The sequence below is a fragment of the Sciurus carolinensis genome, chromosome 8 (assembly GCF_902686445.1).
Source record: "Sciurus carolinensis chromosome 8, mSciCar1.2, whole genome shotgun sequence".
Taxonomy (NCBI): domain Eukaryota; kingdom Metazoa; phylum Chordata; class Mammalia; order Rodentia; family Sciuridae; genus Sciurus; species Sciurus carolinensis.
Window position 1 is genome coordinate 30,618,380 of NC_062220.1, and position 16,586 is coordinate 30,634,965.

The 16,586-nt window shown below is 38.2% G+C and overlaps 1 protein-coding gene across 16 annotated transcripts in view; it reads left to right on the forward strand.

Moving 5' to 3' along the window:
• The window catches only part of Cadps2 (calcium dependent secretion activator 2), a 526,649-nt gene that overhangs the window by 177,505 nt on the left and 332,558 nt on the right, over positions 1-16,586 (forward strand). For all 16 annotated transcript variants that reach the window (XM_047562660.1, XM_047562665.1, XM_047562675.1 and 13 more), the window contains exon 3: positions 15,054-15,386. In XM_047562660.1, coding sequence (XP_047418616.1) covers positions 15,054-15,386 — 333 coding nt within the window. The remainder of the gene's footprint in view (positions 1-15,053; positions 15,387-16,586) is intronic.

The window sequence follows — 16,586 nt, forward strand, 5'->3', positions numbered from 1 at the left end:
CAAATTAAATGGCCAGTATTTGAGAGAATCTGTCCTTGAACTTGGTGTGATTTCATAGCTTATGGTCTTCAACCAAGTACTGTTAGTTAGTTTGATATACAGTTTTTAGGTAAAGTAGAAAGCATTAAGACAAATCTAGTTTTGATTGCTTAAAGGATTGACCCATGGAAGAAAAATCCCAGCTAAAGACATTGGAAGTGCTAGCAGTGGGGTGGTTGAACTTTGTGAGGTCTCAACAGAATTAGGAAAAATAAAGCAGTATGTGCGTGTGAGGATGAAGGGATGTGCCAGGAGCCTCTGAGTCAGGGAAAAGGAAACCCTGAGTCAGTACAATGGGTGTTTTCATTTAGGAAGTCCTGACCAGGCACTTGGCAACTCTTGCATAAAAAAAATGGTCATTTACTCAGGAAGTTTTGATGTAGGCTGCCTTTCTCCTGAAGTTTAAAAGGGGTGAAAAATTTTTTCAGTTTCTTTATTGATAACAGTTCTCTTTGAAAGTTCATGCATTAAAAAGCACTTGCCTCTTGAAAAACATGTTTTTTACATCAAATGGCCTGAATTTATATCCTGTCCCCAGAGCAAAGCCACACAGAGCAGTGGCCAGCAGCCACAGCACCTGGAAATTTTCCTTAGTCCCACGCCAGATCAGCAGAGTCAGAATCTTGGGGGGCCCAGAAATCAGTTGCAGCAAGTGCTCCACCTGATTCTGATGTACATTCAAGTTTAAGAATCTCATCAGAGGGTCAGTTCATTTTTAGCTAGGATGAATCACACACAGCAATAAGTTGTAATTAAAAGTAGTGTTAAGGGAAAGTGCTTATGAATCTTAATGCATATAGAAATAATAGTTGCTATTAGTACACGGTCGTTATAGGGAACATTTAGATTTTTACGTGTATGTTCTAATTAGTTATACATGATAGTTGTATACACTTTGACACATCATACATAAATGGAGTATAATTCCTCATTCTTCTGGTTGTACCTGATGTAGAATTACACCAGTCATGTAGTCATATATGTACCTAGGGTAATGATGTCTTGTTCATTCCTTCCTACACTCCTGCTCCCTCCCCTCCCTTAACTTCCCTCTACCTAATTCAAAGTAGCTCTGTTCTTCCCTAACCCGCCCCCATTGTGAACTAACATCCACATATCAGAGAAAACACTGGGCCTCTATTTTAGGTGTATTTTAAGTGTACATTTGGTCTATTATTTATACATATATAAATGCTGCTTTTTTCTCCCAGTTCTGGTTCCTCTATCTGCCACTACTGTCATAACTACCAAGGGAGTTGTGAGAAAATTAATAGATTTTAGACAATTTGCAATTCCCCAAATTGAAGGATATAGAAAAAAAAAAAAAAAACCCATGAAGGAGGAAGATAGTTTTTAATTCCACCTATTTACTAAACAGCTGAAAAGACATTGTTACTGCTTAGATCTTAAGTGTCTTCCCAAACCTCATGTGTTGAAGGCTCATTCCCCAGCTGATGGTGCTGTTGGGGGATGGTGGAACCTTCAGAAAGTAGGGAAAAATGGAAGGAAGTTGGGTCAAGGGGGTAGGGGGGCTCTTGCAGGGAATTTTAGAAGCCTGACTCCTTTTCCTCTCATTTTGCTTCCTGGCCACCATGAGGTGAACAGTCTTGTGCTCCCCACTGTGATGTTCATTCTTGCCACAGGCCCAAACAGTGGACTTAACCAGCCATGGACTGAAATCTATGAAACCATGAGCCCTTGTAAGTTGATTATCTCAGGTATTTTGTTACAGTGATGGAAAACTGACTAGCAGAGAAATCAACGTACTATAAACGTGGGCAAAATATGAAATTCAGAATGGAAACATGTAAATTCCTAACTGGTTCAAAAATAAGCTTCAGGATTATTGGAGGGAGACTTAGTTTTTCCTTTCCTAAAAATGTAGCTGAAAATAAGTGCAAAAAGTCCTATGGGGCATGTAAGTGGGCCAGATGAAAGGGTGTTTTGTCTACTATTGCATTGGTAGCAGCATGGCTACTAATACAGTTACTGCCCTTTTCTTCTTGATTATGAAATAGCAGATCAATTGGTTTTTTTGGTGAATACTTATTGCCCTGAAAAAATAGTGGTGAACCATACAAAACTCCTTACCCTCATAGAGCTTAGTTTTTAAGTGGGATAAAAATATACGTATTATGTTGGATAATTATAAGTGCTATGTAGAAAAAACAAAACAGAGATCAAAAGAAAGAGTTGCAGATTTAAGTAGAAAAGTTGTCAACAAGAAGATAAATGTTTGAACAAAGACATGAAAGAAATCAATGATCCCATAGAAGTGAAGCATGTGGTAAGGAGAACCACCAGGATGGTAAGGACCTCTGGTCATCTGAGTCATATCTGAGTCATATTAAGCCAGGACGGCAGAGGACAGTGTAAGTGTCCATCAAACGCTTGAAGAATAGCCTTGGGACAAATTTAGATTTTCTTTGTTATTATGGGAGTTAGTACTAAGTGAGAGAATGACAGCTACCTGGGAGACCTTGCCACCTGGAAACAAAGAACTTTTCAGAAGTTATTCCTGCCTGTAGACAGCCTATTCAGAGTACAGTTTCTCTTCCTTAAAGGAGCTTGATAATTGTTTGGATGTCATTTCAGTGGAGGTGGTGGTAAGGGAATTTGAACTGTGGGAGGGTGATTGGATTTATACCACAGAGGGTCCCTCACGAGCCTGAGAATTAGATTCTGGGATTTAAAAACAATAACATTGTTATTCCATGCATAGTTGCCATCTGGTGGAAAAATAAATAACTACAAGAAATAAACTACAAAATCCATTCAACAAATATTGATTCAGAGCACTATATGCCAGGGAAATTTAGTCAACAAGTTTTTGGTTCATTTTTCTTTAACTTAACAGAATGTTTGCTTTTAAGGTTGATTTACTTTCCAAAATTTTTCTTTTTTCATTTATTTCTCAGCTGCAGATCTTGAGTTAACAAAAGTAAATAACATGTCATCCTCAGGATTCATGTTTTTTAAACCTTGTATTTGAGAGGGTAGTAACTCATTCTCTGGTGTTCTGGCAACATTGTGGAAAATATGATTTGGTTTTTAGAAATGTCTTCACTCTGGAAAGCTTCTTGGTCAACTTTGGTACATCACTTATCTTTTCAAAGAAAAGTTTCTTGAAACATTGAGTCAGGTGCAAAAAACTGGTATTGATTGATTTCCAATCCATTATGAAATATTTATAAAATACAAATCATTTGTTTGACTTTCTCTGAAATATATAACAAAAATGTGAGAGGGGAGACTCATTTTGTTTGCTGTACTAAATAAAATCATTTTTAAGCATGTAGGAGGCTTCCAAAGCAACATGCTAAAATTTATTTTCTATACCATTACAATGATGGGAGAAACCCAACCACTTTTCTTCACAGAATAGAAGGTAACCCAACCTAGGAACTTTTAGACTTTTCCTCACATCATGAGACATTAAATGAAATCGCTAAACAAGTGAATTTCCTTATTGTGCAATGTCATGTGTTTTAGAAGTCCCAGTAGTGTCCAGTGATCTACCTCCCTTGTCATATTTGTGTTTATAATGAGTTTCTTGGTAAATTCCTCCCTTTTAGTCTCTCTGGTTACTGGTTAAGGAGAATTTGCCATTGGTTTTGGGAGATTTAGCTGATCAGAGTTTCAAAACATCTACAAAGGAAAACTAAGGGATCTGATATGAGCTGGTATTAGAAGAAAAAAGCTGTGGAACAACTTGAAAATATTGATAAGACAATGGGAATATAGTGTAATTTTTTTTCCAAAAAGAAAAGTTTATACTTCTCAAATCACATTTCTGTTCACCTGGGTGTGGGCTGAGTCCCTATGATAACTGAAGAACACTTCAGCAGTTTGGGCCTTTAGATGTGATTTAAGGGCTTTGGATCTGATATGAGGGATTTGGATTAGTTCTAAGGAAGGGTCTTTTGAGATCAGCTGTTTTGTAGGTGTTAGATAAAGGTCTGGACATAGCTATGTCTCACCTAAATGTTTTTTAGGCAAAAGAGATTATTTTCTGTGAGTTTTAAGTGTGATTTCTTCACATTTGATAAGGGTTGGTTAAATCAGTGGTTTCCAAACCTTTGGAATTCACAGATCAGTAAAAATAGTTCAGGTAAAGCCCTTTTCTTTTTTTAATCTATTTTGTTCCAGACAAGAAAGATCATTAAATTATAACAACAACAACAAAAAACCCTTAATTCACTCTTAATAACTTAATATAACAAAAAATTGACCTGTTGCACTTAAGAGTTTCAACTGTTAGGATATTAAATAAATTGAACTTCATTAAAATTTGCTCTTTGATGCTTGTATTTATTTTATTTATTTTAATCCATGAAAACTCCATTACACACTGTTCAAACACCAACTTTGGGTTCAATAACTTTTCAAAATCCATCACCACTACCAGGATCTAATGATTTCCTTTGAAATTTGAGTATCGAATGCTTCAGACCCTACTGAGGCTTACAAGGTGCAGCTCTCCTTAGTTCACAGTTGAAGCAGGAGACAGTACAAAGCAGGTGCATCTAATACTTCAGAGCGTACAGAGATTGCCAGGAGGGCTCAGAAGAAAGAAAGACCATAAAGCACTGCAATGCTCTGCCAAGAACGTAGAGAATAACAGGAACACAGCCTTTCTCCTAATCTGTACTAGTCCATCCCCTTCCTGCCCTCCTCAGCTCAGTATGCCGAACCGTAAATGGAAAAATCCACAGATTTGATTGCAGTGGTGAAGAGGATACCTCTAGAGTGAGACTAATCTTGGTCTTGACTCCTTCATGCTGTGTCCATGACCACAGCCATGTGTCTTTTCTTCTCTATGCTTTTGACTTCACCCTAAAAAAAAAAAAAAAAGAACTTCTAGTGTCTGCTTTGGTTTGAGGGTAAATACCATTGTCACACATGTGAAGGCCCTAGCCTTTAATAATTTTCAAAATGCAGCTTTTATCTTGTGACTCCCTGACATAAATGTTTTGATGGTTTTCTGTGCTCTTGTGCTGAAGAACAGAGGCCTCCCTAGGCCTTACTCAGCCCTTCCCTCTCCAGCCTCCCCATACCACTGTGCCCTGGGTACCTTCACTCCAACCCGAGGAGTTTTCTAGGTCTGCTTAGACTGGCTGTGTCCCTCTATCCACTATTCCGTGTTCTCTCCTCATACCTAAGGTAATTCAGTCTTCAGATCTCTGTTCACCAACTCAGGGAAGACTCCTTGACCTCTACAATTAGCATCAAAACTTTATTATGAACTCTTCTCAGGAGTGTTTATCAATCCACGGACACATTTATTTGTTTAACCATTTATTCACTCCACTATATAAAAGCTCTGGAAAAACAGCAAACCCATGTAATTTTGAGTGTATTCCCAGCACTGATCATATTTTTCCTAGCACATTGTTTGTTCTGATAAATATTTGTTGAACAACTGAATAAGGTATTGGGAACGGAAAGTATGGAGAATTTTGAGGTCTAAATGAGCAAAACCCTTTCTCAGGAAATATGTTTTTGGGAGCAGTGGAAGCAAAGGCTCAGATGATAGGTGGGGAAGACCTGGATGCGTGAAGAGGCTGGCAAGACTTAGTGCCACAATCTACCGACTGGTTTTTGGTATTCCAAGTGACCTGACAAAAACTATGGGTGCTTGTATTCCAGAACACTGAAAATTATTTGATTTCTAGTGAGACTAAACTCACCACTGCTTCAAAACTTCATCAGGAAGAGGAGAGGACAAGATGCAGTAGCATCAAAACAGCAATTATAGTGTTATTTTAGGAAGCTTGAATGAAAAAGATGACGACAGAGAAGAAGGCAAACTAGATGGGAAAATCACACTCAAGTAATGGGGGAGAAAGATAGCAAAGAGGATCACCAAGGTACCGAAGACCTAGGAAAACAAGTGAAAGCGAGTCACTTCTGAGACTAGGTTAAAACAGATGGTGGCTCCTCTTGCTCTCCATTCCCTCCCCCCATCACGTGACATGTGGGAAGCAAGCTGCCCGCAGCAACAAACTCTGACATGTTTAAGGTGTAATTAGAACATGTAAGGAGAGATTTGGGGTGAAATTGGAGGAAAAAACTCGGTATCATGTCTCCAAAGACGGTGCAGATTATGGAAATTATGAGATAGTATTTTATTTGGCATTATTAAAGGGAAGAAGCCATCTCTTATAAGTGGGCTCTTGTATTTTCTCAACATTTTCCTGGCTGAACACATGCTGGCTGCCTTCCCAGACACCATCTCACAGATAACCACAATGATTTGGCAGGCAGATAATGTTCTTCTTGTCGTTATAAAATCCTTTTGAATCAAAGAAGCGATGCTTGGTTCAGATCAACACAACATGTGGCCAATAAGTGCCTCTGTGGAAATTGTAGGTGTAGTCTTATTTGGACAGCTGAGCAGACTTACCCTTTGCAGATACAGTTTCTTGTTATGGTAATTGTATTTCAATTTTGTTATTAGTTCACCAGGATTTTGTCAAGATATTCACTTATGTCTGTGGTATGTAAGCTGTGCAGATGAATGGGTGGCTGGTGGTGCTCCAAGAGAAGGTCACATCCATGTTGAAATTCACCTGTATAGTATATTGTAGTTTTCTGGTTTTAGTTTCCTTACTCTCACACTGAATTGGTTCTGTGTTCAGTAGCATTTTCATAAGAAGTTACTGATTAATGATTCCACAGGTGTTGGCCAGTACCCACCTGAACTACCAGAGGTTGTACACATGTGGGGTGTAAGTAGAAGTAAGTAAAGAGGTGTTATTGGATTCCCAAGGCCAAAATTCAATCTCTAGTTTTCCTAAAGCTCTGTTACCTTGAAGCAATCACATATATCTTCAGTTTGAACCAGGTAATCTGTAAAATACTATGATAACTACGAAAGCAGACTATGATTACATGGATTAAAGGAGGTAATATATGAGTGCCTCTAGGGAGATGTCATTTTTTTCCATCTGTGAGTGTAATAATATGCTTGGTTCCATGGCTGCTGCTATACCAATATGGTACCTTCTACGTCTACCAGACAGAATTTTACAAGGGATCATGGAGTTCAGGGCAGAACACTGGTATGTGGACACCCCAGGACTGGAGACCAGCTCTGGGAACCACACTTTCCCTGCCTGTCACTTGGTAACTGTCATGAAAAGGATACAGAATTAAGATACTTGATATTTAGTGAGACTGAACCCATCGTCATTACATAACCTCATAACTGATACTACCTAAAATTTTGTTTTAAAAGACAATGTGGTCTCTATACAAACAGCACAGATTGTTGAGATTATTAAGACAATGTAATATTTATTAGAGAATATAAATTTTATGTTCCTCACAAAACTAGTGTCACTCTTCCCTTGTAACGTCACTCACAGTGCCTCTTTTCCTCTGGGATGTCTTTCCAGCTCCCATGTAAATGGACAAACTCTGTATTTATACTGCTTTCTTATAAGTATATTGTGTTAAATGAATAAGCCTTTCTGGGTCATTGATTACATAAATTATTCCAGTGCATTCCATTTCCTCTGGCATCAGATGACATCCCTGTGCCTACCGATCCCTGCTTGGTTCAGTAGTTATTTCTCTCCATTCCCCATTGTGAGCCCTGCCTTCCAAGCTGGTGGTCAGTGTCGCCTACTCACAAAACTAGGCTCCCTCCCTCGGTAACATCATTCATGTGATTCCTTTCCTCTGCAGTACTGTTCTCTCTCCCACTGGCATGGACAAAGTCTGTCTTTATTCTTCCTTCTTCTATAAGCATAAAATAGTTAATTGGTAAGGCTTATTGGTATATGAATTATTTAAATTACACAAGGGTGTGGATAGAGGAATTTAACCATTAGTTGAATCACCCAAACCACTCATTCCCTGCTCATTCAAGGAATATTTTAAGAGTGCTTGGCTTGGTGCTTTGATGATTCAGATAGTGTAGTTAATGAAATGTTTGCTTGACTTCATGGAATTTCCTGCGTAATGAGTGAAAAAGATATGAAACAATTTTTTAACTTAAATATTATTCATATAACATGTAAATGGAAAAGATGGTTCTGTAATCACATGTAACATGAGATCTGGCTAATTGAGTGACTAGGGAAGAAACCTCTGAGGAGGGCCCCTGGGTGGGGTTCTGAGCATTGGCTCTGTATGAGGCACTGAATTTAATAACAGAGGAAGTAATGTGCTCTGCTGGTGCTTACCTTCTTTTTTGGGCAGAGAGTAAATATATATGGTGATGCTGTATGTTGAAACAAAAAAACAAGATAAAGCTCTAAGGATGATATAATTAGGTGATGGTGAGTTGGGCAATCTGAAGTTCCTGAAGGGTCAGTGGAATGAGCTCAGGGATGCAGGGAGAGAGAGAGTTTGGGACATTTTTGAAGTAGGGCCTCAGAGAGGGTGATGATTTTGTTGGAAAACCCATAGACTAAAATAACCAGATTTTTTATTAAAAATATTAATTTGATGCCAGTGAAGAAAAAAACTAATGGAGAAAAGTGATGTTAGGAATCAGGTTGTTGCCAGAAAAACTTGGTGCAGTGAAGAGTCTGTTACCCTCATTCAATTCAGTCCTAGGGAGGGACACAGAGAACTGTTATGGGGATAAAAAAAAGAGGTGAATAAGGATTTGTGAAGAACTTAGGGATTAGAATCAGTAGGGTCAAGAATGGTTTCCCAAACTGATCAGGCAGTTCACAGGAGAAGAAATAGTCAACAAATACATGAGAATATGTTCAACATCTTTAGTAATTAGAGAAATGCAAATTAAAACCACACTGAGATTCCATCCCACTCCAGTCAGAATTGCAATTATCAAGAATAAAAGAAACAAATGTTGGTGAGAATGTGGGAAAAGTTACACTCATACATTGCTGGTGGGACTGCAAATTGGTACAACCACTCTGGAAAGCAGTATGGAGATTCCTCAGAAATCTTGGCACCATTTGACCTAGTTATCCCACTCCTTGGCATATATCCAAAGGACTTAAAATCAGCATATTACAGTGACACAGCCTCATCTGTGTTTATAGCAGCTTAATTCACAATAACCAAACTATAGAACCAACCTAGGTGCCCTTCAAAGATGAATGGATAAAGAAAATGTGGTACATATACACAATGGAATATTAGCTATAAAGAAATAAATGATGGCATTTTCCAGTAGATGGGCGTAAGTGGAGACTATCATGTTAAGTGAAATAAGTCAATCCCAAAATCCAAAGGCCAAATGATCTCTCTGATATGTGGATATTAACACACAATAAGGCAGAGGGAACAATAGAAATTCATTGGATTAGACAAAGGGGAAAGGGGGGAAGTGGGTATAGCAAAATGAATCAGACATAACTTTCCTATATTCATATATGAATACACAACCAGTAACTCTACATCATGTTGAACCACAAGAATGGAATCCTAATTAGAACATGTTATCCTCCACTCTGTATAAGTTGTCAAAATATACTCTACTGTCATGTATTTCTGAAGAGAACAAATAAAAAAATGGTTTTCAAGTCTCTCAAGGATGAAAATTAGCAAATGACACAGCAGGAGGTAAGACCAATATTGAAAAAAAGTTGTGAACTCTGACACTTGTTATGTTTAATGTATAATTTGAACATGTAAGGAGAGATTTTGGGTGATATCAGAGATCCAAGACTGGAGTTTATGTGAGAATAGGCCATGGGAGTTGGTGGATCACACTTTGTGGACGGTGGGCTTTGGAAATATGTGCAAAGTGGAGTGCCCAGCCCTAACTGTTGATGGACAACATAGCATCCCAGAAGGGACAGGGAGGAAACACAGCCTGCTTAGGATTGTAGGCCTTCCTTTCTCCTTTATGCATAGGGCTAAGAAAGCTGTTCTTTTTAGAGCACTGCTCTTCCTGGTGCAAAAACTCTTTCATTCTGGAACTCCTACATTTCAATCATACCATTTCCTGTTTTTTTTTAATTACTAGACATTTATCCATTTTCTAGTTTTCTCCCAGAGTCACCTATATCTTAGGACACCTGTAAGATGCCTCTCCAATCCTCCTCTTTAGCCTGAGAGATTTCAGTGTCTTTGGATAGTCATACTTTCTCAATAAATCTTTATCAAACTCTTACTAAGAGATAGGGTGAAAAATCTATTGCTTTGTAATAAATTTAGCAACTTAAAACACAAGATAAATATAATCTCACCATTTCCCAGGATTAAGAATCTGGAAGCTGGGTATTTCTGCTTATGATCTCTCATGAGTTCTCAGTCAAGCTGTCACCAGAGACTGCAGGCAACTCAAAGGTCAACAGGAACTGAAGAATTGACCTTCCAACTCACTGCCATGGTTCTGGGCAGGCCTTAGTTCTTTGAGAGCTATTAGACTGAGGACCTCAGTTCATGGAAAGCTATCAGACTGAGGGCCTTAGTTTGCTGCTCCTGGCAGCTTGCTTCCCACATGGCATGTGATGGGGGTGGGGAGTGGAGAGCAAGAGGTGCCGCCATCTGTTGTAACCTAATCTCACAAGTGACTCGCTTTCACTTGTTTTCCTAGGTCTTCGGTACCTTAGTGATTCTCTTTGCTATCTTTCTTCCCCATTGCTTGGGTGTGATTTTCCCATCTAGTTTGCCTTCTTCTCTGTCATCTTCTTTTTCATTCACGCTTCCTAAAATAACACTATAATTGCTGTCTTGATGCTAATGCATCTTGTCCTCTCCTCTCCCTGCAGTGGCTGACTGCCACTCTTCATGACTCCTGCAAATCTTCTCTCCTAGGGGTGACCTGTTGATGATAAAAACTAATGAAATCTCTTTTCATTTGATCTGATTTCAAATGTGACTTGATTCTCATATTCTGCTTTTCTTTCCCATTCATGTCCTCCCTCTGTTGCTCATAGGTCTATACTTTCCCTTCTACATCTCTGATTCTATGAATTTCCCTCCAATCAATTCTCTTGCCAACTACTTAAACGTAGCATTTCAAAAGCTTTTGGTTTTCATTCTTTTTGTTTTTAACCATATTTTGTCCTGCCTTCTTCCCAAACTAATTCTCCATGGCACTTCCAAAATCTACCTCCACATACAAACAGAACCCCTCACTCACACACATTCTTCTACCCCTGGTCTTTATTTTTGGTTAGTGGAATCCAAGGACCCCAGTAAAACACTGTATAATGTCAGATTTTCCCTGCCTTAGTTTCCACATTCTGAAAATCAGCTAGATAATGTTTATTATCTAATGTCCACCTTCCTGACCCTTTGTCTCTAGCCCCATGGAGCTTGTCCTAGTTCAAGCTTTTATTGTTTTCCATCTGGTCTTCATCCTCCTCCTTTAACTATATCCCAAATCTTGCTCTGGTTGCTTGTCATCAACCCTTGATGTGGCCACCAGCTATTAGTCTGAAGCACACTTCCCCTATTAAGTGCCCCGGTGACCCACCATCACTGATTCCACGTAATCCGATCGAGCCTGGATTCCCCCCTCGCACACAAGGCATTTTGCCACCTGGTCACTAGTGGTCTGTGCGGCATACATTTTTTCTCCCTCACCCTATACATAATGTCCCTGTGGTAGGAAAGTTCTTATGTTCTTTCAGAAGGCCTCACTGTTCTGTTTTCCATGCTTTGTGTTCCTGTTCTTTTCTTTTTCCTAAAATGTCTTTTATTCTCCCTTTTATCTTCACTCAACTCACAGAGCATTAAAAACACAGATCCCTTGTCTCTGTGCTGAGTCCCTCTCCTCTACAACTCTGGCTTCCCAACCAGCATTGATAACTTCTTTTTCTTTGCCTTGTCTCCTCTTGTGTGGGGCGTTTAAAATTTGTGTGTTCCTTTGGTACCGGAGATTTAACCCAGGGGTGCTTTACCACTGGGCTGCATTTTTTTATTATTTTATATTGAGACAGGGTCTCACTGAGTTTCTGAGGCTGGCCTCAAACTTGTGATCCTCCTGTCTCAGCTCCCAAAGCTGCTGGAATTACAGGTGTGCACTGCCATGCCTATCCCTTTGTGTGGTTTTCTGTTACTGCTCTTAACCTATTTTCTTGCTTAGCCTGTCTCCTTCAGGATAAACAAGTGTGAGCCGCCTGTGGACAGGGACTTTCACTCATTCATTTTTATATCCTCAACACTTAAACTCCGTGGCATGTTTTACCACTTAACAACACATTTGTAATTGGACTGAGTTAATATGGCCTTATATATGATTTTGTAGGGAAAATCAAGTTCATTAGTGTCCTTGCTTCAAAATTATAGTTTGGTTACTTAGTAGAATCTATCTTAGACTATGTTAGGCAAAAGTTGAAAAAATAAAATGCTTTCCAACTTAGATTATCAGAAATAGTTTTTCTGTAATCAGTCTTAAGATATTTATAGTATACTTTTAAAAATGTATTCTTACTGGCCCCACTTTGTATGCATTACTAAATTTCTAGAGTTGATTATTTCAACTTCAAATATTTCCTCATTAAGACAGCAATTCATGGAGCAGTTTAGCGTTTTTGAATCAGGACACAAATCATACAATAACTGAACAGGGAAAGTTTACAATATAAACAATGAAGAAGAGCAGAAAAATTAGCTGGAAAGCTGAAATAGGAGCAGATTAGCCTAGGAAACAAGAACCTGGAAGAGGGTGCCACTTGCATTTCCGTGCCCATTCCCAGGGCTGGAATCCAAACCTCACTGAAGATGGTGTGTCTTTCAGCATGGCAGAAGATTCCCCTGAAATGTGCAGTTGGTACTCAGGCAGCCTGCCCTCTAGGGTTCTGGGGAGAAGTTGTGCTCAGGTAGTTGCTGTTCAGAGCTCACTGAGGCATGATACCTGGGATTCCACACTCAGGGTTCTGGGAAACAACTGCCCAGGGATTAGTGCAACCTACTTCAGTTAGAAGACTAGAAAGAAGAGCCCTTCTTCCAATGTGACTTACCTAGCACCCACTACTGAGTGGCTTAAAATGGTGCTGGTTGGCACAGGCAGGGCAATGAAAAGGTGGATTTGGAGCTGATTAATAGCAGATTGGCAAGTGGCACAGCTCACCTCTTTGCTAAACTTCCATATGTTTAATTTAAGGAATAACTACAGCAAAAGTTTTTATATTCATACATACTTATGTATATAATTTAATGAGTATATATAATTATTTTAAATTTATAAATATGTCATTTATTTTGGCTGCCACTGCCCAACAAGAGTAGTAGTATTCGATGAAGATGAGAACAGAGAGACATCCGTAATGAATTCTGAAGTAGATGATATCATTCTTAGATAAAACATATTGTTGAATATCTTAATTTCATTTTCCTTAACATAGAAATATTAAAAGCACTAGTATTCTCTCACTTAAGAATTGTTTTGTCTTAGAGACAAAAAATAAGACAGACTTTCTAACAGTAGGTAATTGAGTCAGATCTGGTAGAGAGGATGCAGAGTGTGGGTGTGACATACATATCTGCCGAATGTGGAATTTATTATGGCTGCAGTAAATAACTCAACCAAAATAGATGAGTGTCAGGAGTCTTCTTGCCATTGAGTGAGGAAAGGAAACTAGAACCACCTTCTAAAGGAAGAACTCAAGTGCCAGGGGATGATTTGTGGTTGTGCATCTGGGTGTGCAAGATGGTGTGACAAGTGATTCCCCCTTGACGATGGAACATGTGTGCTGCTTACTCACAGAAGGGCATGGTGAGATCGCACAAGTGATGTAGTTATAACCTGAGATGACTTCAGTGTTACAAGTTCATTCTTAGGGTAAAATTTAACATGGATTTTTTTTTTTTGTAAACTTAATAGTAACTGCAGATAACTTGTGGAGGCTGCATTAAGCAGTCATGTAGGCTCTTCTGGAAGAATCTATTCTCATTGTAGGAAGAAGAAAACAGGAAAATGATAGTGTCATGTGACTTGCATAGGATTCTTAGGAATATAAATGACAAAGTAAGCATTTAAGTACTACTACTTAGATCCCTAACTTAGAAGAAAAGAGATTTGAGGCCATGTCTTGTTTCTCTTCCAACATAGCAAAATACCACCTTATTTGTGGCTATTATCCATTTTTTTCTACCTGTGTCATGAGTCTCTCTCTCTCTCTCTCTCTCATATATATATATATATATATATATATATATATATATATATATATATGACTCTCTGATCTACCATTCATTGTATTTATTTAATTTCTTAGCTGGTATTAATGGGTAATTAGAACTATCGATTTCTTAATTTCTTAGCTGGTATTAGTAGAAGGAAGTACTGTAAAGTTTGTTTTCCTAGCATCCATTCTGCCTGGTTAAGACTGTGAGAAGTTGGTGGAGGGAGTTAATGAAATCCAAGATTGGGGCAATGTCCCTAATTTCTTGGCTGTGGAGAAGTTTAAAGTAACAGTTTTATATGATGGTTATTGACTTGGATACTAGATGTACTATAATATTGGCCTTCAAATCCTCTCTCAAATGATAGGTGACCCTTTTGTGCAGAAGAGTTTGCCAGAACCCTCAAATACAGATAGGGAAGTTGGTTTCATATCTCCAGTTACTTTCTTAATCATAGTGTTGCTGCTCTTGTTTAATAAAAATGAATTTATTTCTCACCATTTTGGAGGATGGGGAGTTCAAGATCAAAACACAGCAGATTGTGTATCTGGTGAGGCCCCCTTCCTGTTTTGCAGGCAGAGTCTTTCTTCTGTGCTCACGTCGCACATGGGGAAACTCTCTGGGGTCTCTTTACAAAAGCACTAATCCAATGCACGAGCTCTCCACCCTGTAGGATCTCATTGTAGAGGTGCCCATGACATTCTGGTGGGGGACATGTAGGTCAAGATGGGATCATCTCATAGGTTCCTCAGCACTGTATCTTGCCTCTCTTAAGCATTCCAACATTTGAGAGAGTTTTGAGGCCTCCATTTTGTAATGAGTTACTATATATTACAAAACATTTTGAATAATCGTAGAATATTTAGTTTCAGTAACCCTGACTGATTGCTGAAAACAAGTGACATTAGTGTACATACCTCATTAAAAATGGGTTTTGTTTTGTTTTTCAGGTTTTTCTAAAGAGTGACCGAGTGGCCAGAATGGTTCAGAGTGGAGGGTGTTCTGCTAATGACTTCAGAGAGGTGTTTAAGAAGAACATAGAAAAACGTGTGCGCAGTTTGCCAGAAATAGATGGTTTGAGCAAAGAGACAGTGCTGAGCTCCTGGATAGCCAAATATGATGCCATCTACAGGGGAGAAGAGGATTCCTGCAAACAGCCAAACAGAATGACCCTCAGCACCGTGTCTGAACTTATTCTGAGCAAGGAACAACTCTACGAAATGTTCCAGCAGATTCTAGGTATTAAAAAGCTAGAACACCAGCTCCTTTATAATGCTTGTCAGGTAAGTGCCCTATGGTATTTCCTGTTCCTTCTTACTCAGAGGATGAACATCCAGTGCTCACAGTCTATGGAGATGCTCTGTACTTTCTGTAACCATTTTGCTTGAAAATTAGAAAGAAATTGAATTTTAATAAATCAAATAGTGATATTTGAAAAAAGTATTTTTAATGGAGAAGAATATCAGTGTCTTTATGCAGTGAATGATTATTCCCTTTGCCCTATTTTATGACATCAGATTTGTACCTATTGGGTATATGTGGCATATCCTGAACAGTAAAATGAGAATCATCTGTTGCCTGAAGAACCTTGGCAGTTCATAATGAGTAGGTATTCCTTGATAAAAAATATTTTTTATAAAGATACAATGTTCGTCTTCTGAGTTTTATGAAAGTAATTGAAATTTCATTTTTTTCTTTAACACAGCCAGATATAAATGAATTGAGGATGGTTGTTCAACTATGTAATTTAAAGAGATGACAGTGTTAATAATATATTTTCTCTTAAGTTGTTATTCTAGTCATGCATTTGAAAAATTGAATAAAACCTCATGTTCTGCATTTTTCATTTTTAGATGCTATGATTTGTCTAATAATATGTCCCTTCATTTTGTTTGCTTATTTTGGATATTTAACTCATTTAACTCTGCCTTAATATGCAATTAAAATTGACAAAATTCTGTCATTTTAAAATGCATTTGTTCATTAAGAATTACACTTCTGTAATGTACATGTTTATTTTTAATCTTGTGTCGATCTATCTGTATTCTGTTCATATTTCTTACTTTGCATTACTAATTTGTGGATAATTTCAGATGACTAAAGTAACAGAGTTGATTAGTAGTAAATCGGGGTGGCAGCTCAACCCGGGGAACAATCTATGCACTCACCATATTGTTTTCACTATGTCACTAAGCCTGGTGGGACTTGGTAATAGTTGAGCATGACAAGGTAACATCCTCTATTTTAGAAGATAAGTACAACTAGGACTTTGCAATTTTTAGCTCATTTGTACAGTTTAATGTGGATAAATGTAACAGTATGAAAATTCAGATTAAGACATTCAGTAGATACTTATTGAGAATGTATTCAAGTCAAATACCTCACTAGGTATTAGGGAAACCAAGCTGAACAAAATTTGTTCTCTCTATTCTGAAGTCTAATAGAGCATCCATACCTCTAAATGAATAATTATACATTAGAAT